At 33.3% G+C, this 24048-nt stretch overlaps 2 gene segments (V, D, J or C); one reads left to right on the top strand and one right to left on the bottom strand.

Annotated features, from left to right (window-relative positions):
• Positions 1 to 24048, top strand: part of LOC127157529 (immunoglobulin lambda constant 7-like) — a 108488-nt gene that overhangs the window by 62146 nt on the left and 22294 nt on the right.
• On the bottom strand, positions 20887 to 21802 carry LOC127157523 (immunoglobulin kappa variable 3-15-like). The segment is given in 2 exon segments: positions 20887 to 21602; positions 21700 to 21802. Coding segments are annotated over 2 exon segments (366 nt in total).

Raw genomic sequence — 24048 nt, forward strand, 5'->3', positions numbered from 1 at the left:
ATGTGAGCTATTGAACATAACATTTCTTTAAAAACTTAATGAAACTGAAGCGGATTTCTTAACAACTTTTTAAAATACATTAAAAAGTTATTTCAAACATACTGACATGAGCATAGTAGCAAAGGTCTAACAAAATGTAAATTTATATTTTATTTATTTAAATATAAGGGCAAACACTTCTGAAAGATTTCAACAAAGATCAGCAGCACTGATGTGAGATGAACACAGACATTCATTCAAATTGGAGCTGAAGGTGTTTGATATCTATAGTCTGCCTTAATTATGGAGTGATGAGGTTTGTTCATTTTCATCAATATTGGTGGACAATGTTAAATGTAGTACATCCATCCATGTTGAAGTTGTGTGTGAATAACAGATGAAAGAATCAGATGAGCCAGACAATAAGTGAGACTTGATCATGAGTCAATGAGTCTATCAATAATGTTCTTGTTTAGTACTGATGATTTTCCTGCTTGACAAAAACTTACTCTGAATCCTTCAGAGCTCCAATCAGATCTAGACATCACAAAATTATAAAGAACCTTGGAAAACTGTTACTGGTAACACTGTGGCAGCAAGTTTTGCATGATCAAACACCAAAACATATTTTTTCCTCCCTAGAAAGTTTGAAACCTAGTAAGTGAAATACAGTATTATATTTCCTTGGTACTGTTACACCCTCTGCCACTTCTCAACTCCACCACCAGAGGACACACTCACCTGAACTCTGATGTGTTTGTTCTCAGGTGTTTCTCATCAGTCTAATTGACCATATGCACTGAGCGTCCTTTAGAACTTCCACATAATGATAATCCAGCTCGTAAATTTCCGGTGTAGCTCATTTCATATGTGTTATAAATAGGTGAAGACTACTGAGACTACTCTCCTGCCTCGTTCTTATCAGAAACTGAGAAATGAAATAATAATTGGAACATCATAAATGATGATAGTGGCATGAACATTCAGTTTCATATTATTTAACAACACATAATTCAAATTCTACACTCAAAAAAATGGTTTTGTGCCACTGTTCATTTTACCCAGGTATTTATTGTTAAATCAACACAAGTATATTTCTTTTTCCACCAAAACACTAGTGTATTGTGCTCTATTAATTTAAACTGTTTAAGTTTCCATTTTACTTGATTATCAATCGTTAAACTAACGTAAACGGTTTAATTTTGCCGTTCAAAAAAACGGATATGACGTTTCCAACGCATTTTATGAAGACGGCGCGAAGGAGGTGTATCATGGCGTCGGAGCTAGAAGTACCAGTCAGGTAAGAAAATCTAAAGACTTCTTTGTGTTAAGTCAAAAACTTTAATTTCTGTAAGTGTTTTAGTATGCTTTTAGTGTTGTTTTGCAGACGAGTGTAACTGGTATAATATGGCAAGCCGTTCAGGAAAAAATTCATGTGTATTGTGTGAATATGGATTGGCTCATTGGTTGAATGAATGGTTTAATGACAAACGCATTTGTTTATAATACATTGGTATAATCAGACATATATTAGTTTAGATACATCGGTCTGATCACATGACCATGGGTTTGCTCCTGTATATGTTGGTTTGTTCAAGTAAACATTGGGCTCCTCAAATATGCAATGGTTTCCTCAAATATGTATTGGTCTGTATATATTGGTTTCTTCAAGAATATATTGGCTTGTATACATATTGGTTTATTCAAGTATATATTGGTCGAGATACATCGGTTTCCTGAACTATGTATTGGTTAGTGTATATATTGGTTTGTTCAAGTATATATTGGTTTAGATACATCGGTTTCCTCAACTATATATTGGTTAGTATATATTGGTTTATTCAAGTATATATATTGGTTTCGATACATTGGTTTCCTCAACTATGTATTGGTTAGTATGTATTGGTTTATTCAAGTATATATTGGTATAGATATATATCGATTTGCACGAATATGTATTGGCCCCCACGGTCCAGCCAGCCGCCTGGATGTAACTGCACGTCTGTTAGCGGAATTACGGTACAGATACCTGGAGCGGCCAAAAAGCTCACAAAGACGTCTATTTAGGCAGTTACTATTTATATTTAAAAAAAAAAAAAAAAGAAAAAAAAAAATATATATATATATTACATAATATATATATATTACAAAATATTAATATTGCACAATATAAAAGGTATAGTTATATATATATATATATATATATATATATTTATATAGTTATATATATATATATATAGTTATATATATATATATATTTATATAGTTATATATATATATATATAGTTATATATATATATATATATATATTACAATCAAATATATTTTACTTTTGTTTTTTTTTATCTAGCACTCTCAATTCTTATTCTATTGTATCTATTTGTTTTATTTTTTTTATTTAATAAGAAAAGAACCTCCAACAACACTAGCATTCTCTATTCTTTTGCTCTTCTATGAACTTATTTTATTTTAATTTATTAGAAATAATGACCCTTTTATGCACTGTAACACATTAATCATTTTCTGCTTTTTCTACAGGCACTATTAAAATTCCTTCATAGGTGAAATGAAGTTTGCAATAAAATCTTATTCAGGGTGACCGTGACTCTGTCTGTGTCAGGTTTAAAAGTAATTGGCAGAGAGATGTTAAAAATTTCACAGTAAACAAGAAAGCAAGATTGAAACCAAACTTTTTTTTTTTACTGTAAACATTTTTGGTTGTGAATACAGTATTTTACAGTATGAAAGAAAAGAAATACATGACTCCAAGCTTTTGAATAGTATAGTGTATAATGTTACAAAAACTTTTTATTTCAGATAAGTGCTGATCTTTATATCTTTTGATTCATCAAAAAATCCTGAAAAAATGTACTCAACTATTTTAGATATAATAATAATAAATGTTTCTTGAACAGCATATTATGTAAAATGATTTCTGAAGGTTCATGTGACACTAAAGACTGGAGTAATGATGATGTAAATTTAGCATTTCGTATATATTACAATATATTGCATTTTAAAATATATTCAACTAGAAAGCAGTTATTTTAAATAGTAAAAATATTTCACAGTATTACTGCTTTTGCTGTATTTTGGATCACATAAATGCAGGCTTGGTGAGCAGAAGATTATTTAATTAAAAAAAAAAAAAAAAAAATTCAAAAAAATTCTGTTCAAAAACTTTTGACTGGTAGTGTATATTGACCATGTGTAGTTGGACAGAAACCAAAGAAAATTTTGAAAAAGGTGATTATTCCAAAGCATATTCCAAGGCCTATTCTAAAGCCATGATTGGTTGGTGTTAAGTAAAGCAATGAGCGTTTAGGGTGTTAGTGTGAGGTACTGATGAATTAGTGTGGCATTTTGATTGGTTGTGTTTGAAAAAAGAAATCAGGATACTTCCTGTTAGATTTTTGTGTGTTATATAGAGAATTGGGTATATGTCGAACATATCCTGACCAAACCTGGAAAACAGGTCTCATCGCTTCCACTTAATAGCAGTATTAAATAATGGCGATATCAATGGACTTTAAAGGTAATCAGTTAAATTAGCTGGCTGTTTTTATTGTTGACGTTTTATTCGACTTTTATATATAAATGTTAGTGAAAAGAATTAAAAAAAAATAATAAAAAAAATTTATATATCAATCCACATATGTGATGGACATTGGTTATGATTATCTTTAGTGTCTATTTTGAAGGCATCTTGAGTAAAACAGCTTCATATTTAACAAGGTGAATGTAAAAAACCTGTGAACCAGAAGCAACAAGACCTCAGCAGAATACGGAAGTCTGTTGCGCATAACCCCTAGAGTGTGTTGTGTTTTAAATTTATTTATTTATTTATTTTATTTATTTTAATTCATTATTTGACAGGGACTGTAGACAGTAAAAAACTGCCCCAGAATTAGCTACATAACTAAATTTCATCTGCTGTCCCTGGGCAGGAGAGTACCAAAACAAATTATAAAATAAAAACATTGATATAATACCATGTACAGTAAAACAGCTCTTAGAGCTAAGAGCTGAGCGACCGAAATCAGTAACTCTAAAATTCGCTGCACAATCACCTCTTGACGAGGCTCTAGTATGCTGTATATTTTCAGTACAGGAGAAAACAATTTTTTCAAGGGTGAAGGTGCAAGATTATTAACATTTTTGTACATTAAACAACAATTAGTATATAGTTTTGCAAATGTTGTGTATGGTTCTGGTGTTTGAGTGTCAGGTTTCAGAACATGCATGACAAGTAAAGGCTCTGTGTGTAAGCAGTTGGAAAAAAAAACCTGTAATAACTTGATTAAAAACTTTGATTAATAATTATTCAAGAAGAAGCAAATATATATTTTATGAAGGTCGTGATGGCAAAAAATTAAAAATAATTTCTTACTCCAAACACTGAGTTTTGATTTTAAAGTGAACAAATGATGTAAAACTGTTTTCACAGATGATCACTTTGTGTGTAGGTCATCTGTAAATGTGTGGCATTTAAATGGCAATGTTTCCCCAATTAAACAAAAGAGCTGTCAGTTTTGAATGACGTGTGTAATGTAGACAATTTTGCAATAGCAAAAAACTTTGCAATAGCACATTTTTTTCATTTTAAGACAATTTTATTTTATTTTTCCCCCTTTGTTTTGGTTTGTATTTGTTATATTTCTGTTGTGATTATTTAATGATCCTAAAAGGGTGGATTCTGGAATCCACTTCCACTTCAATATATGTTGTTAATTAATATTATTGTATGAAACATTACATGATTTAAAAGGAGGCCCACATGTGAAACTTGAATAGAATAGAAAAACATTCAATCTTCTTACTGGAATGTGCTCTCTCCTTGTTTTGTGAAAAGCAACCAAGACATTAAAACACACAATTACTTTTCTGACTTGCTATGACAGCTTAGGTCACAAAGGTCATTTATAGGGCCTTTTATCTACATGACCAATTTACAGTTAAATCATTTACTTTGTTTTTCATGTATATACATAGAAAATAATGAAGAATGTTGTCTGAAACCTTTAGCTGAGAATAAGTTCTGTTTGGGGAAGTTCCTAATAATGTAACAGAATCTGTTTTTCATTTTCTCCCAAACTGTAAAATAAAACTCAATAAAACCTGACACAGACAGAGTCACAGTCTCCCTGAATAAGAATTTTTTTTTTTTTTTTTTTTTTTTTTTTAATGTATTTGACCTCTGAAGGAATTGTAATAATGCCTGGTTAAAAATCAAGAAATGGTCAGTGTTATAATACAGTGGTTCCCAACCACATTCCTGGAGACCCAACAACACTGCATGTTTTCATGTCTCCTTAATTAAATACACCGATTCAGATCATCAGCTCATTAATAGAGACTCCAAGACCTGAAATGGGTGTGTCAGACAAAGGAGAGATACAAAATGTGCAGTGTAGAGGGGTCTCCAGGAATGTGGTTAGGAACCACTGTTATATAATGTATTTTGACAGAATTTGACCTTAATTTTCTCCCAAACTGTAAAAGAAAACATAATAAAACCTGACACAGACAGAGCCACGGTCACCCTGAATAAGATTTTATTGCAAACTTCATTTCACCTCTGGAGGAATTTTAATAGTGCCTGTAAAAAAAGCAGGAAATTATTAATGTGTTACAATGCATAAAAGGGTCATTATTTATAATAAATAAAAACAAAATAAATACATAGAATAGACAAAGAATAGAGAATGCTGCAATTCAACAATGTGTTGTTGGAGGCTCTTTTTCTTTTTTAAGTAAAACAATAAAACAAATAGATAAAATAGAATAAGAATAGAGAGTGCTAGATAGAAACTCCACAGTAAAATGTATTCAATTGAAATATAACTGTACCTTTTATATTGTGTAATATTAATATTTTTGTGATAGTTTTTTTCTTGGTTTTGGGCACATTTAATTAATAACCACGGAAATATACATCTTATAAATATAAATATACGTGAGTGTTTTGGCCACTCCAAGTATCCGTCCCGTAATTCCGCTAACAGACGTGCAGTAAAATCTAGGTGGTCAATATATACTTGAACAAACCAATATATACTAACCAATGCATAGTTGAGGAAACCGATATATATTAGAGGAAATCATTGCATATTTGAGGAGCCCAAATGTTTACTTGAACAAACCAACGTATACAGGAGCAAACCCATGGTCATGTGATCAGACCGATGTATCTAAACTAATATATACTTATATATCTAAACTAATTATACCAATGTATTATAAACAAATGCGTCTGTCATTAAACCATTCATTCAACCAATGAACCAATCCATATTCACACAATACACATGAATTATTTCCTGAACGGCTTGCCATACATATGGACTGTAACGTTAGTGTATTTGTAGGTGTGCTTGTGGAACAAAGGATGCGGCGAATTATTAAAATTCAAAGTGCTTTTCCGTCTTGTTAATGATATATAGGCAGTTAAATAAAACCTTCCTGTGCTCTTTCTAGGCTACTCAAGTCCCAGTAAAATTAGCGTTAGCTAAAGCACGAAAGCAAGTACAAATAATGCCACATTCGACTGCTGCATACTTTTAACATTTTATCTGCTATTCGTTTTTATAACAGCATACATTTGATCACGGGTTTCTTTCTTCATCGCTGCCTAATTTTGGCGAAATGAAGGAATGGCACAACTTTACTGACGGAGAAAAAAAGTTTTGGCTAAGGTAAGTGAACCGCTGTATTGCCTTTTCATCCTTTATAAACAAAAGTAATAAGGGTATTTTCTGTTTTAGAGGAATGCACACAGTTGTAAATGTGAACTGGTGGATGGTTAAGAAGCTGATGTGTCTTCTAGAAATCTAAACAAGTAAGATACTAAGATATATTGATATGTTATATGTTAATAAATTTATGTATGCATGTATTTGTGTGTGTGTGTATGAAGAGTTCATGTGTATATTTGTAAATATTAAGAGTTAATTTGCAAGAACAGATAACTGTTTTTTTTTTTTTTTTTTTTGTTATAATTATTCTGCATTCCAAGTAATATCAATCAAACTCTGGTTGGTTTATTTTGAATGAATATTAATAGCTCAAAAATACAGCTAACTAACACAATAAAACACAAAAAAAACAAAACAAAACAAAACAAAAAAAAACAACACACACACACAATAAAAACATGTTTTATGAATATTAATAAAAACGGATTTATTTGTTTTTGCAAATGAACTCTTCATATGTATATGTATATGTATATGTATATGTATATGTTTGTGTTTGTGTGTGTGTGCGTGTGTGTATTTAATGGATACTTTTGACTCATTCCTTTTCTTAAAAATGGTTTGAAGGCAGAAATGTGATGTTTATCATTTTATAAACTTAATGTTTTTGTGAAAAGCTGTGCCTGAACTATAAATCATGCTTTTTACAGTGATTTTATGACTTTAAATATGCTCCAGATCATGTCCACCCTTTTGGAATAATATACATGACAATAATCACACAAATTTTTTGATCACTGTATTTGTCTTTGCTGTTAAACTATATATGGGTGCTCTTGTAACAAATTGTACTTCATGTGTTTACAGATTTGTGCAGAATAACCATAGGTCCATTAGTGTCAACTGTCTTTGCCAATGGGTGGATCCACACTGCAAAACTTATGAAGATGATTGCAAACCGAAGAAGAGTCCTTGGACAAAGCATTAAACTCTCTTGGTCCCCACTACACAGGTAAGAACAGCTACACTCAACAAAAACTTTTGTAATCATGTTAAAGGGGTCATCAGATGCTGTTGATATGATTCTTTAGAGTCTTAATGAGAAGTCCATAGCATACTTTTGGTAAAATTTCTCAGTGGTAGTGTAAAAAACACCCATTTTACCATATCAAAATCAGCCCTTTTCAGAGTGGGCCATTCTGTTGCATGTTCCTTTAAATACAATAATGGTGGTCAGACTGTTCTCAGCTCTCACTCGGCTCATTTAGGGCAGGTCTAAGATAAGACGGTCATGTAAATCAACTATTGTGGGAGCGGCCTTGATCGGTGTAACGTCACACCAACTAGAAGCTGAGAATGACCTGATTTGAAAAAGGGCATATTACTTATAATGATTAAAAAATACCACTGGGTGGATTTTTATCATCATAGGGTGGTTGTGTACACATACTGCCAACATGCATATATGTTCAAAAAACATGTAAAAGTGAGTTTTGGATCAGATGACCCCTTTAAAACATTGTCTCACCGGCCACTGAGTTTTAGGGTTATGGTCAGGCATTAACAAAAAAGACAGATATAATAAGAATTGGGTTATTAATATAGTAAATATAAAAATATGGTATTACTGTAAACTGACAGATATTGCGAATACATTAGCTTCCCAAAAACAATACATTCTAAAGCAAGGCAGGCGTGTCAAACCTGCTCTTGGAGAGCCAGTGTTCTGGAGTTTAGCTCCAACACCCCTGCCTGGAACTTTTAGTAAAACTTTGATTAGCAAACCTGTAAGACCTTCGTTCATCTTCAAAATACAAATTAAGATATTTTTGATAAAATCAGAGAGCTTTCTGACCCTGCATAGACATCAACACAACTGAAATATTCCCAAGCCCCGAAACGTAGTAAGGACTTTGATATAATATCCATGTGACATCAGTGGTTCAACCATAATTTTACAAAGCAGTGAGAATACTTTTTGTGTGCAAAGAAAACAAAAATATTGACTTTATTCAACAATTCTTCTCCTCCAAATCATGTATTCTACCATTATGGAGAGTATCACGATGCATGCACATTGCTTTCCTCTGCAAGCAAACAAGGCCCAGCGCATGCATGTTCTACGTCAGCAGAATCACACGCATGCGTTATGCAAAGAGGTACTCTCAATAATGGCAGAAGACGCAATTTGGAGAAGAATTGTTGAATAAAGTCAATATTTTTGTTTTCTTTGCACACAAAAAGTATTCTCACTGCTTTGTAAAATTATGGTTGAACCACTGATTTTTACACTGTTTTACTGGTGTCCTTATACGTTTCTGGGTCTGGGAGCATTTCAGTTGCATTACTGTCTATGCCGGGTCAGAAAGCTCTCAGATTTCATCAAAAAATATCTTTATTTGTGTTCTGAAGATGAATAAAGGTCTTGTGGGTTTGGAACGACATGAGGGTGAGTAATTGACAGAATTTTCATTTTTGGGTGAACCATCCCTTTAATTGGGAATATTGCTAAACTCTGCAGGACAGTGACTTTCTGTGCTGATGTGGTCCAGTACTGTTATAGTTTCATTTTCCACTGTAATGTTAGTTAGAATTCCATCTGAACTGCTTGAATTTTTTTAGAAAAATGTAAAGGCTAAATCTCATGAATTTTGTTGTTGTCTGTATCTTTAGACTAATGACGTTGAAGTACCCAAATGAAGACACTAGCAGTGTTATTATGGAGTATATGGTAAGTTGTTTTATTTATTAATTTATTTATTTATTTATTGGTATTTTCAAGGATGATAAATGCTAAAGTAAATTTAATACGCAAGAATTTGAGTACTCCATTCTTTTAAATATCCTCTCGTTGGCAGCACTCAGGAGGTGATCCAGAGGAATCATGGGAATCTATGTCATACGATTTGAAGGTGCAGACATTGAAGACAGCACAGCAGATGTTGGAGTGTTGGAAGATAAAGTTCTTCAGGACCTTAGCAGTGAACCCTATGAAAAAACATGTTGCTGGGACTGATATATGGACTAAACCTGAACTCCTGAAATCAGGTACACATTTGGAGTACTGCAGAATCTATTTCTGGAGCCAGTTCCTGTTCCTGGATTAAGGTTTGATTGGTTACCTTTATATGCCAATTAGAAAATGACAGTAGTTTAATATTTCTGTAATTTTGTAATGTGGTTGTAACTGTAATTGTTGTTCTTGTTTAACAAATACACTTGATAATTTGTGACATCTTGTCTTTTGTGATTCATTGCAAAATAATCACACACAAATGCTTCGTTGAAGGGAGTAACTTTAACTTGAAATCATTTAGTTAAAGTAACTTGAACCAATTGGATGGAACCACTGTCCATAATTTAAATGAATTGTCTGAAACAAACTTCCTTATGTTGATAAAGTGAAACATATTTGGCCAGTTTTTAATAAACCAAAACATGTTCACTAAACTTAACCGGTTTAAGTTACAGGGAAGTGAATAAATTGAGTTGGTTGGACATTACTATTTCACATAAATTCTTCCTCATTCAGCTGTGTTGTCACAACACAAAGAGTTTGCATAGATTCAAAAAAATCCATTCATGTTCATCAAAAACAATTTGGTTGTGTGGAACCACTGTCCATAATTGAATTAAGTAGGTTTAAATAATCATTTTTTTGAGTGTAAGCCTGGTAATCCCAGGAGAGTACATAGACACATAGTTACCTGGTGAAAAAAAACAGCATATGCTGGTAGGTATGTTTTTAAGCTGGTCCTTAGCTGGTTTATGCTGGTCCTTGACCAGCAACATGACCAGCATAAATGAGCAAAGGACCAGCTTAAACCAGTATAAACCAGCAAAGGACCATCTTAAACCAGCATCAAAACATACCTACCAGCATATGCTGTTTTTTTTCACCAGGGTTGTACATTTAAATGCTGACAGCTAAACACGGTCATAACTGTTTAGACTAATGTTAGCAAGCTAGAGATGCTTCTCTTCAACGACATCTTAATAGCATTCTTGATAATCAATAACTTGCCTTCATACACTGAAAAAAATGTTATGTTGAATTTACTTAATTTTATTACGTCAAGGGGTTGCACGAAATAAATTTATCTAAATCCAGATATATTTTTTAAGTTGAGAGAATTTATATTTTATAAGTTGAGTTTACTTATATTTTATAAATTGGTTGTACTTATATTTTATACATTGAGTTTATTAATCTCTTTTCCACAAACAACATTACAGTTTGACTTGATTTCTGTCGTATATCCACAAATATTATTTGAGAACATCTAAACAGAGGTTTAGATGTTTTATTAAAAAAAAAAAAAAAAGTTTCATTTGACCTCACCATCATGGCGAACAGGGTTTACTTTAGTTGGGCTCTTGAGCCTTGACTTTCTTAATATAATTTTTTTGTTCTTTGGTTGCTGTAATTGTGTTTACAGAGCACATTTGTTATAGCGCCAAAAAAAAACAAGGGGAGGGCCTTATTAAATGTTCTTGGTTAATTATCATTGATGGTGTAATCATCACCAAGTGGTCTGATTTGCTGATATCGTTCTATGGTTTACCTCTTAGTTTCATGATATTTACAATAGTTGTATGAACTCTTACTATTACTATTTTAAGATCTCCAGCATTACTTAGACACACACAGACATCAAGAATCAGCATATGAATCTCAACAATGGTGATATTCAACAGCTGCATGCTGGGAGTCATGGGTGAGTTTTATAATCTGCTGTTACCCAGCATGCAGCTGTTGAATGTCACCATTGTTGAGATTCAAATGCTGATTCTTGATGTCTGTGTGTGTCAAAGGGACACCGTAGATTTCAAGGTTTAGTGTATAAGATAAACATCCATAATAGTTCATACACTTGTTGTAAACATTATGAAAATAATAGACTAACCACTGCATGAGATCAGTGCATCAGGCCACTGGATGTTAGTGATTTCCCCACAAATAAAAATTAACCAAAAACACCTAATCAGACTTCTTTTTGGCTTTGTTATTTTGCTGTAATAGATGTGCTTCATACACATAATTATAGCAGCCAAAAAAAAAATAAAAAATCAAAAGTCAAGAGTCCAACTAAAGTAAACCCTGATCGCCATGATGGTGAGGTCAATTGAAACATAAAATATATATATATATATATATATATATATATATATATATATATAAAACATCTAAACCTCTGTTTAGATGTTCTGAAATAATATTTGTAGATATATGACAGAAATCAAGCCAAACTGTAATGTTTGTGGAGTTGTTTAATCAGAGATTTAATGTATATTAAATTTATTATATTAAAGTTCATTTTATCTTTGGCTGTGTCTGATTCTTGTGTTTCTCTTTCCTTCTGTGATTCTGCTTGTAAACAGCAGGTGTTCATCATTATTGGTCAATCATGACATAATGATCTCCTTAACTCCAACACTGTGTCAATGCTACTTGAACACTCTGTAGTGTGGAAACACATGAACACTGAGCAGGGTTTGTTTAACACTGGGAAATGTTACATAAACTTTACCTGTTTCATGTACGTAAGACTGATGTATTTGAATTACATTAAGTTTAATTGATTTGTTTAAATTAAAACTATGTCATCTAAATGCATGGAACTGATGTATGTAATTGAATTAAGTTTAGGGCTGAAATATTTTTTTGAGTGTATATGGAAATTAAATGAAACTTATTTTTTTCTAATTACTTTTAATTGAATGAAATTAACTTGTTTTAAACAAGGGCAATGAATTTGAAAATTAATAATAAAAAATAAGTAGGATTAAATAACACATTAAAATCAGTGAAATTAACCAGATAAAAACATGTAACATTTACAAGGGGTCAGAATCATTTTTTTCAGTGTAGTCATAAACACATTTTTGAAATCTTGTAATATTTCAGAGCCTTTATTATTTTTCAGTTCTACAGCTGTGCAGTAAAATTCACTTAAAAGATTCACTTTTCATTCATAAAGATGAAATGAAAAAATGCTTTTTCACGGAAAAAACAAGGACTTTTTAAGATGAAAATGACATGAAATTACCCTTAACCAGAAGATGGCAGTAGAGGTTCACTCATTGGCTGCATCTGCCTTTTCAACTCCCATAGTTTTTCACGTCTTGCTTTTCTATTTATTATAAAATTACTAGTATAACAAATTTTAGTACTTTTACCGCACCAAAGTATATAGGATAGCAAGTGCAGAAAGTCATTAAAATAAATAAAGAAATAAATAAGCTCAGACACAAACAGCCTATAAGGGTGAATTATTTAAACACATATATAGTTCACTACAAATAAGTAAAATAAGTATAAATAAGTTAAATATTAATGGTATAGTAATTAAATGTGAATTAATATGAATTAAAAAAAAATGTAGATTTAATTTAAAAACTATGTCTTTCTACATATATTTAATAACAGTTTTATCTTGAACTGTAAAAGCTATTAAATAGTCTATATTTAACCAACACAAACTTGTTACTGCTGTAGTTTTGTTACTCTGAATTTAGTCTGAATCATTTAATGCACAGCTTTCATTTTGACATCGGTTTGTCAGATGTTTCCGTTCGTTATTACTGTCAATCATATCAAATGACTTGTGCATATTTAGCAGATTTACTCACGTAATTTTTTACACTTGCGTTTGACTTTCTTGAAATGGTATACATTGACGTTTGGTCCTCTTAGACAAACAAAAACCTTTCTTCAAATTGTGATGGGATTATTTAGAGAAAACGAGCAAAGGACACTCCTATTACAGCACAGTACAGAAATGACCGGAAATGACTTGTCTAAAACAAGGAAGTAATCCGTGTATATGGTCAATTAGAATGTACTATTTAATGACTGACTGCTTGTTCACTCAGCGTAAAGTACTGTTTGTTTTACACAGTGATTTTCTGATCTTGCTCGGCCTCTGAATCTTATTCGCCACTCAGCCTGTATGTCTTGGGACTCCTCTGGATTCTTAGTAACGACATTGTTAAAATAGTCCATGTGACATTAGCGGTTCAACCGTAATTTTATGAAACTATGAGAATACTTTCTGTGCACAAAGAATACAAAAATAACTTTATTCAACAATTCTACAATTCGCCCTATATAAGCCCTGGACTTTCCCCCATTACTCACAGAGTATTGTGGTTATTGTTGTGGTTCATTGTATGGTTGTTTTGCGTTGAGTTCCCTAGTTCCTGAGTTCCCTGTGTTTAGCTTTCTTGCCTGGTCTTCTCGTTTTGTCTGTCTCGCCGCCTGCTCCATATATACCTGTTTGCTGTTGTCTACTCTGCCTGTTCGACCATGTCTTTGTCTCACCCAATGAATAAAAGCTTGCATATGGATCCGCTCACCTCTCGTCCCTCTCCCAACGTTACAGAACGACTCTTTATCACTGTGTGAACAGCTACTAGGACAATGTGCACTCTGACAGTAATAATCAGTCTGACAGAGTGAAATCAGTTCTGATTTGTCTTGTGTGATGATGAAGATTCTGTTCTGTTCTGCTCTCAGTCATGAAGTGTTAAACTCACAGCACTATAAACACTCTCATGCAAAGTGTCTCTCTATGTAAATGATCTTCATACACAGAACAGGCAGCTGTCAGTCTCAGACCGCAGATGAATTTTCATATTCTACAAAACATTCAAAGTTTTAATAATTAGTGATGAATGGGTCCCACTTTATATTAAGTGGCCTTAACTACTAAGTACTTACACTGAAATTAATTATTTGATACAATGCACTTATTGTGTACATTCATGTTTTTGTACTTAGATTTTAAAAATACCTGCATGTAATTACATCTGTAATTAGTTTCTGTAATTACATTTATAATTACACTGTTGACCCATCCCTTACACCTTAACCCGCCCTTAAACCTACCCATATCACCAGACCTCTCCCTAAACTTACCCATATCCCACCTCAATAGCAGCAAAAGTGTTTTGCAATACAATATGACCACATTAAGTACATTGTACTTATTTTTGATGTAAGTACATAGTAGTTATCGCCACTTAATATAAAGTTGGACCAACTGATTAATATTTACACAAGTCAAAATAAAAGCACAGATGGGTGAAATTTTATTTGAATTAACAAAAAAAAAAAAAACTGCCTCATTAAATGCATGTGCGACTGGATCCTAAATGACAGAATTTAATCTGGAAGTGAGGATCCAATTGCGATTTACAGGAAAGAAAGTAAGAAAGAAAGAAAGAAGAATAGAAGATTTTCAAGCAGTACCCCATCCAATTAATAATTTCTCTCTCAATTCAATTTATCATTATTTGTTTTATTTTTCAAGTAATACTTTTTTAATTCATTTTTTTTTTTTTTTTTTTTTTCAAATCCTTGACCTTTCCTAGTGGGTATACTGTCACCACTGCCTAAAACCTCACACCAAATTCCAGGCCCTGTAGGTAGACAAGCATAGTCGTATAAACAGATCATTTAGTAAGAAAAAATCTGAAATTTACCTCAGCATATCAGAGGAAGATGCTGATAACTCTCGACTGAATTGATGGTTGAAGAATTCACTTTCAGCAGCCATGATTAACAGCAGCTGGCGGTTAAAGTTTTCGGTGCGCAATCTGATTTGACTAAAGTCACAAGATCGATTGTTCTCTCTCTATCCAATCATGTTGATGGATAAAAATAAAATAAAAATAAGCAAGTAACGACCACCAACGGAGAGGAAAATAGCAGAGAAAAAGTACCCATACATCACATAAAATGTACTCAAGTAAGAGTAAAAGTAAACAAGTTTTAAACTACAGTACAATAATAAAAACTACTTAATTACTGTAACCCTGTTAACCGACCGCATTATTTCTATATATAAATTTTTTTGGGGTGTTGTTTCTTTAAAGAGACTCGCTTACACAGGGAGTTTGGGTGTAATGCACTGGGTCGAACGTGCTGAGTAGCATGTTTGGGTGGTACTGCTCTCACCTTGGTTAATTTAGAGTATCTAAATTCACTCTTCCAATCAGGAGGAGGCAGGGGCGGGACTTAGCCGAAAGATCGAGGAAGATTGAAAGGGAGTCGGAGGAGAGAGACGGAGGATATCTTATAGTTAACCGGAGATTTTAGACCATGAAATCTTTAACGTTAATCAGCAAGCATTTGTAACGTAGTCGGAAGATAAAAGGGTTTAGATCATAAACCCAAATCGGCTCAAGTACTGTCCGCAGTCGGTGATATACGGCTCGTGCTTTAGAGAAAGAAGAGAGACGAGTGACGCAGTATGTAATTCGGAGAGGCTCGGGATTTTAAACCATAAAATCTTTTATGTTTCTGTCGATATTCATGTTACTGGTGATCTAGAAGTACTGCTCGTGCTACTAGGAAGGAAAGACGGGAGAAAGATTATGTAAATTCGTGATTTCGTATGAATCGCGGAGCATAAACTGTTTATTGTTTTATGAGTGTAAAGTCCACGCCTGTTGTGTGATTAAACTGCGGATTCCGAACTTTATTTCTGCAAGCTGATTTGAGTAGCAGCGGACTGAAAGCTGTTGTTTGACCAAATTCGGCCGAGTGGAAAGAAGGACGTCACCAGATAGCCCCGTGAGTGCCGTGAGCTCAACAGGTCCTCTGGCTTCGAGGGACATCGCATAAATCTGAAGACTGATTTAACGTGCACCGACCTGAACAATCATTGAGGTAACACCGACTTTATTTTGTTTGCTCGGGGGAGCGAAGAGGTCTATGTGTTTTCTGGCCACAACGATCACTAGCAGCATCTCAGGCCTGCAACGGGTTTTTGAGTGTTTGCTAATCTGCAATATGTCTATTGGACGTTACTCTCAGATGTCAAATAAATGTATATTAGATGTCTTTAAGATTTATGTTTTAGAATGTACATAAAACTGACATCTGAAAGACGTCTGTCAGACATTTGTACACAGCAGATGCTTTCCAGATCAAGAGATCTTTAACAGACATCTTGCAGACGTGCATGTGCTATCTGGGATAAGATACTTCATTCAGCTGCTCCAGGTACTGTATGTCAACAGAGCTGCCATCTTGGAGCATCCAATCACTTCTATAGTTTCCAGCTAAGATTAATGACTGCTGTACACACAATATCATGAGACACTGTAATATTTAACATCTGTTTAATTTACAAACATACAGTATTAAGAATGTCTGAAAATGGCTGCCAAGTGAATTAGTTTGCTTGAAAAGGGTCATATATAAAGATCATCAGGACTGTCAGGCTGGACAATGTGCATCTGAAATGTTTGTGCATCACAGTTTTAATTTTGATTAATTTGTCTGAAGCTGCAGGTTTGTGTGTGTGTGTGTGTGTGTATGTATCATGATGACTGAACTGCACATGAAGATCATTATGAGAAACTCCACAACATCATCCGTGATAAAAGAAGTCACCTGAGAGGTCACAGCTAGTGTATATATATATATATATATATATATATATATATATATATATATAGTACAGTACTGTGCAAAAGTCTTAGGCCACTAGTATTTTCATCAGCTAAAAATGGTTTAAAGTCAGTTAAAGTCAGTCTTTCGCTGTAGTGTGACAGTAGGAAATATCAGATTACATTTCCAAACATTCATTCCATTAATCGTGTAATCCAGTGAGATTTTTGTTTGCACAAGGAGTCTGACAACAGCGAGTGCTCTGGAATGACATGAAGAAACAGATCAAACTAAAACAGACTAAATCCAGAAGAACTGTGACAAAGTCTCCAGGATGCTTCAAGAAACCTACCTGCAAAGCTGCAGCACTGTTAAAAGTGTTACCCGAACAGTGTTGGGTAGATTGTTCCAGAGTTTGGGTGCTAGATAAGAAAATGATCTGCCGCCCGCGGTTGATTTTGATATTCTAGGTATTATCAAATTGCCAGAGTTTTGAGAACGCAGCGGACGTGAGTGACTATAATGCGATAAGAGCTCGCTCAGGTACTGAGGAGCTAAACCATTCAGGGCTTTATAAGTAATTAGCAAGATTTTAAAATCTATACAATGTTTAATAGGGAGCCAGTGCATTTGACAGAACCGGGCTAATATGATCATAATTTTGGTTCTAGTATTTAGCTGCTGCATTTTGGACCAGCTGGAGTTTGTTTATTAAGCGAGCAGAGCAACCACCTAATAAAGCATTACAATAATCTAATCCTGAGGTCATAAACGCATGAATTATTGTTTCAGCATTTGACAGTAAGAGCATAGGTCATAATTTAGATATATTTTTGAGATGGAAAAATGCAGTTTTGCAAATACTAGAGATGTGGTTTTCAAAGGAAAGATTGCTATCAAATAGCACACCTAGGTTCCTAAATGATGATAAAGAATTGACAGAGCAGCCATCAAGTATTAGACAGTGTTTTAACACGCGGAGGTTTTAGGTCCAATAATTAACACCTCTGTTTTTTCAGAATTTAGCAGTAAGAAATTACTTGTCATCCAATTTTTTAACTCGACTACACAATCCGTTAGTTTTTCAAATTGGTATGTTTCGCCGGGCCGCAAAGAAATATAGAGCTGAGTATCATCAGCGTAACAGTGAAAGCTAACACCATATTTCCTGATGATATCACCCAAGGGTAACATGTAAAGTGTAAAAAATAATGGCCCTAGCACTGAGCCTTGCGGTACTCCATACTGCACTTGTGACCGATATGATACGGCTTCATTTACTTCCACGAATTGATAGCGGTCAGATAAGTACGATTTGAACCATGCCAATGCACTACCCCTAATGCCAACATAATTTTCAAGTCAGTTCAAGAGAATGTTGTGGTCAACAGTATCAAACGCAGCACTAAGATCCAGTAGCACTAACAGAGAGATACAACCACGATCGGATGATAAGAGCAGATCATTTGTAACTCTAATAAGAGCAGTCTCAGTACTATGATACAGTCTAAAACCTGACTGGAAATCCTCACAGACATCATTTTACTGTGGGAAGGAAGATAATTGTGAGGATACAACCTTTTCTAATATCTTTGACAGAAATGGGATATATAGATATGGAATAAAGAAGAGAAAAAACTCTTCACCTGATTATGAAAAATAAGGTTTTTGTACGACCGTTTCATTAGATTGTATCACTGTGGTGCACATTCGGTGGAGGAACTAAACTGGTGCTCAGTAAGTCTGTCTATTTTAATTCTCCACTGCAAACATACAATTTAGATTGTGTACTTTTTTTTTTTTTTTTAAGTTGGACCAGAAAAAAAAATTCTAATAATAATATTTTTGGTAACAGTTTACAATGTTTCATTTGTTAATATTAGTTAACTACATTAGTTAACATGAACTAACACTGAACAATTCTTGTAAAATATTTATTAATCTCAGTTGATATTAGCTGCAGCATTTTCTAATACAGTATTAAGGTCATTGCACACTGAGTCCGATGCGTATTAATTCATGTTGCGAAACAAATTCGCAAAACAATACACAATGGAATCTTGAGCATGTTTTTGTTGTCCACTCTCTTCTTAAAACAGAAAAAGAAAGGACATATTCATTCCAATGATAAGATATAGAGAGCTGCGGGATTATCCCGGGTGATTTAAAGTTTACTGTCAGTAAAATCTGATGCTTTGCTAACGTTACTGGAGCCACATCTTATAAAGGATACCACTAATTTATGTGAACTCAGTGTTCAAGGACCTTTACAGTGCTTTGTGCTGTGAGACGAAGTGAATTCACTCACATGACCTTTAAAATCCAAAATTTCATATGTTAATGTTAATTAATGAACCTGAGATAACATGAACTAACAATGGACAGTTGTACATGTATTAATCAATGTTAACAAAGATTTATAAATACTGTAACAAATGTATTGCTCATTGTTAGTTAATATTATAACACATAACACATTTATTACTGTTAACTAATTAACCTTATTGCAAAGTGTTACCTGTTTTTTTTTTTTTTTAAAATACAGTAAATATTTAATCAAAATATTGTCATTCAAAGGAATTGAATTATTCACTATATCTGAATTATGTGGCTCAATCACGATTTTATTGGTTTATCATGTATAAATTATATATGGAAAAAAAAGACATGAAATGAAAAATGTTAAAATGTAAAGGGAGGTACTTTCTGTAGATTGATCAGTGACTTTGAATCTTCTTTGCTCATGTTGTGCTTATAATTCAGTGTTTGAAACTGAGTTTTGAGTTAAAAATCTCACCTAACTAAAATGCAAAGACATTATTTAGGGATATAAAAACTACTGGGGTTAAAACAGTAAATATCTTAACATGTTTTGTTTTAATTTACAAGGTTTCATTGAAATGTATGTAGTGATTGTGTTTTCTTAGTGTTTGTGAATGTGTTGTGTTTGTCTCCTGCAGCTGGTCCCACAGTGAAGCCCTCAGTGTCTCTGCTGCCGCCCTCTTCTCTGCAGATCTCTGGAGACTCAGCCGCACTGCTCTGCCTGCTCAGCTCTTACTCTCCACAGGGGGCGCTGGTGAGCTGGACACTGGACGGCTCAGAGGTCACCGAGGGGGTTCAGACCAGTGCAGAGAGCGAGCGGGACGGCCGCTACAGCCGCAGTAGCGTCCTGACCCTCAGCAAAGCACGCTGGGAAAAGGGAGAGCTGTACGTCTGCAGAGTAACACATGATCAATCCACCCTGTTAATAGTTTGTGTGTTATGTATTAACTAACATGAACAAACAATGAACTATATATTTATTATCCAATTAATTAATCTTTTTAATGTTAGTTAATAAAATACAGTTGTTCATTGTTTGTTCATGTTAGTTCACAGTGCATTAGTTAATGTTACAAACACAACTTGTGATTTTAATAATGCATTAGTAAATGTTGAAATTAATATGAACTAGAAATATTACTCATTCTGAAGTGTTTGATTTTTGCTAAACATAATAGCAGGAACATCCAGTTTCTTTCTTTCTTTCTTTCTTTTTTTTTAACATGAAATGTGTTTTTGGTCTCATAGCCTGACTCTATGCTACTGCACAGACACCATATACAGTGTGTGTTTTGATCCTTTGTATTTTAATTTTTAGTTTTTGACTGTAATGCTGCGGACAATGGATGGTATTTTGTAATGTTGAATATTTTATTCTGTTCAGCCTCTATAGTGGTTAAATTACTACACAAGTCAAAGTCATTATACAAGCCAAATAAAACTTTATTTTAAGGCCCAATTCTCATAGTTAAACAACTGTTAACTACATTTGGCTGAATAAACTCTTAATTTGCTATTAATAGTTATGTGGTAGGATAAAGGGATCTAAAATATGGTCATGCAGAAAAAAAAAATATTAATATGTGCATTATTAGTACCAATGAACAGCCAATATGATAGTAACATGCAAGCTAATTTAATTTAATTTATTTATTTTGACTGCAATGTTTGTTGAGTGTCAAGCCTTTTTTGTTCATTCATTATAGTGATTAACCTAACCAGTACAGACTGAATTTATTATTAGATAGTGTTCTGCATTGTAATATAGTGATCTACAGACAAGAGTGATTGAGTTGATTCACACCCATCAGCAGCTGCAGTTTCTCTCATCTGTATCAGTGCAGTCACTGTGACTCTGACTGATGGAGGTTTTTGTACGACTCTTTATCACTGTGTGAACACACCACCACTGTGGTAACTCTGACAGTAATAATCTCCTGTATCTTCAGTCTGGACTCCACTGATGGTCAGAGTGAAATCACTGTTAGATCCACTGCCACTGAATCTAGATGGAGTTCCAGTGTAACGGCTTGATGTCTCATATATGAGGAGTTTAGGAGCTTCTCCAGGTTTCTGTAAGTACCAGTGTAAACGAATTACCACCACCCACACTCTACTGCTGACTTTACAGTTTATTCTGACTTCTTGTCCTTGAGCTGCTGTTATTGATGGACTCTGAGTAACAGTGTACTGTCCTCTACACTCTGAAAGAAAGAGAAAAAAGACAAGAATTAAAATGATGTATATTTCACATTTTAAAACAATTACTGTAATTGTTGTTATGAAAGTTTTACTACAAACCTTGAGCAAACAGTGTGAGTGTCCAGATGAGGATGATGATGTTGTTCATTGTTGTTGTTTTGTCTTGTGTGATGATGAAGATTCTGTTCTGTTCTGCTCTCAGTCATGAAGTGTTAAACTCACAGCACTATAAACACTCTCATGCAAAGTGTCTCTCTATGTAAATGATCTTCATACACAGAACAGGCAGCTGTCAGTCTCAGACCTCAGATGAATTTTCAATGCGTGTTCATATTCTCCAAAACATTCAAAGTTTTAATAATTAGTGATGAATGTGAACTACAGAAATTAGAAAGACACTATCAACAGTGAGGGTTTGATTATTTTACTGGGTTGATAATAAATAATAATATCAACAATCATTTGAGATCTAAAACCATATATTTTCATACACATTTGATACAAAACTGAAAACTGAGGTGATATTCCTAGTTATCTTTCAGAATAAATTATTTTGCGTGCAATATGTGAATATATTGTGCTCTTGATGTTTGTCTGTTGATCTTTCCATGTTCTCTTGTGATTTTGAGAGTTAAATGTCCAGATTTTAATGATGATTTTATGAACTGGTGGTTTTGTTTGTGGGAGATTTTTTAGATTAATATTAAACTAATTAATATTTACACAAGTCAAAATAAAAGCACAGATGAGTGAAATGTTATTTAAATAAAAAAAAAAAAAAAAAAATAAAATACTGTCTAATTTATAAAATGCATGTGCGGCTAGATCCTAAATGACAGAATTTCATCCTGAAGTGAGGAACCAATTGAGATTTACAGGAAAGAAAGAAAGAAAGAAAGAAAGAGAAAGAAAAAGAAAACTTAATGATTTTCTGAATGAATATGTTTGTATTTCCATGTCCATGTTGATGAGTGCTGTACTTTGTCTGAAGCATTAAGAAATATTTGTGGTTGTTTTGTAGGTTGATGTGTTTGTTCACATTGTGCTTGAATTTAAGATGAACTGAGATTTATAAAGATTAATGCATTTTTGTGTGTATGGATGCACTGAAAAAAAAGATTTCAAGCAGTACCCCATCCAATTAATCATTTCTCTTTCAATTCAATTTACCATTATCTGTTTTATTTTTCAAGTAATATTTTTTTTTTGTTTGTATTTTTATATGATGGGTATACAGGGTGTACATCCTTGACCTTTCCTAGTGGGTATACAGCATATACCTGCATATCACGTAGACTACACCACTGCCTGAAACCTCACACCAAATTCCAGGCCCTGTAGGTAGACAAGCATAGTCGTATAAACAGATCATTTAGTAAGAAAACATATCAGAGGAAGATGCTGATAACTCGACTGAATTGATGGTTGAAGAATTCACTTTCAGCAGCCATGATTAACAGCAGCTGGCGGTTAAAGTTTTCTGTGCACAATTTGATTTGACTAAAGTCACGAGACCGATTATTCTCTCTCTATCCAATCATGTTGATGGATAAAAATAAAATAAAAATAAGCATGTAACGACCACCAACAGAGGGAAAATAGTGGAGTAAAAGTACCCATACATCACATAAAATGTACTCAAGTAAGAGTAAAAGTAAACAATTTTTAAACTACTCAAAAAGTACAATAACTTATAAAAACTACTTAATTACTGTAATGTGAGTATTTGTAATTCATTACTTTACACCACTGTTCATAATTGTGATTATAATATGCAATTGCAAGTTATTAAGTCAGAATTATGAGATATAAACTCACAACTCTGAGAACATATCAGTCTTTTAAACTATGAGTTTATATATCACAATTCTAAGAAAAAAGTACACACAATTGTGAGAAAAAAAGTCAGAATTGATGAAAAGTAGTAATTACCTTTTTACATTTTTTTATTCAGTGGCGGAAACGGCTAATATAAGTTTGAAAAATGATATTGTGATTTATCTCACAATTCTGATTTTTTTCTCAGAACTGTGAACATGCAAATGCAAGTTATAAAGTCACAATTCTGACTTTTTTTCTCCAAATTGTTTGATATAACCTCATAATTGTGAGAAATAACATCAGAATTGTGAGATAAAAACTCGCAATTCTGACTTTTCCCGAATGTAAGTTTATATCTCACAGTTCTGTCTTTTTCTCTCTCAATTCTGAGTTTTTTTTTTTTTTTCTCTCAAAATTGTGAGATATAAACTCACAATTGTAAGTTATAAAGTCCAACTTTGAGGGGAAAATTCACAATTATGCAAAAAGTCAGAAAATTCTGAGAAAAAAAGTTTATGTCTCTCAATTCTGACTTTATAATTAATAATTGACCTTCACAAACAGTTTGATTGACAGGTGATCTGACCAATCATAACACCAAATCTGCCATTCTGACCGACAAACCAA

The sequence above is a fragment of the Labeo rohita genome, unplaced genomic scaffold (genome assembly GCF_022985175.1).
Source record: "Labeo rohita strain BAU-BD-2019 unplaced genomic scaffold, IGBB_LRoh.1.0 scaffold_110, whole genome shotgun sequence".
Lineage (NCBI taxonomy): Eukaryota > Metazoa > Chordata > Actinopteri > Cypriniformes > Cyprinidae > Labeo > Labeo rohita.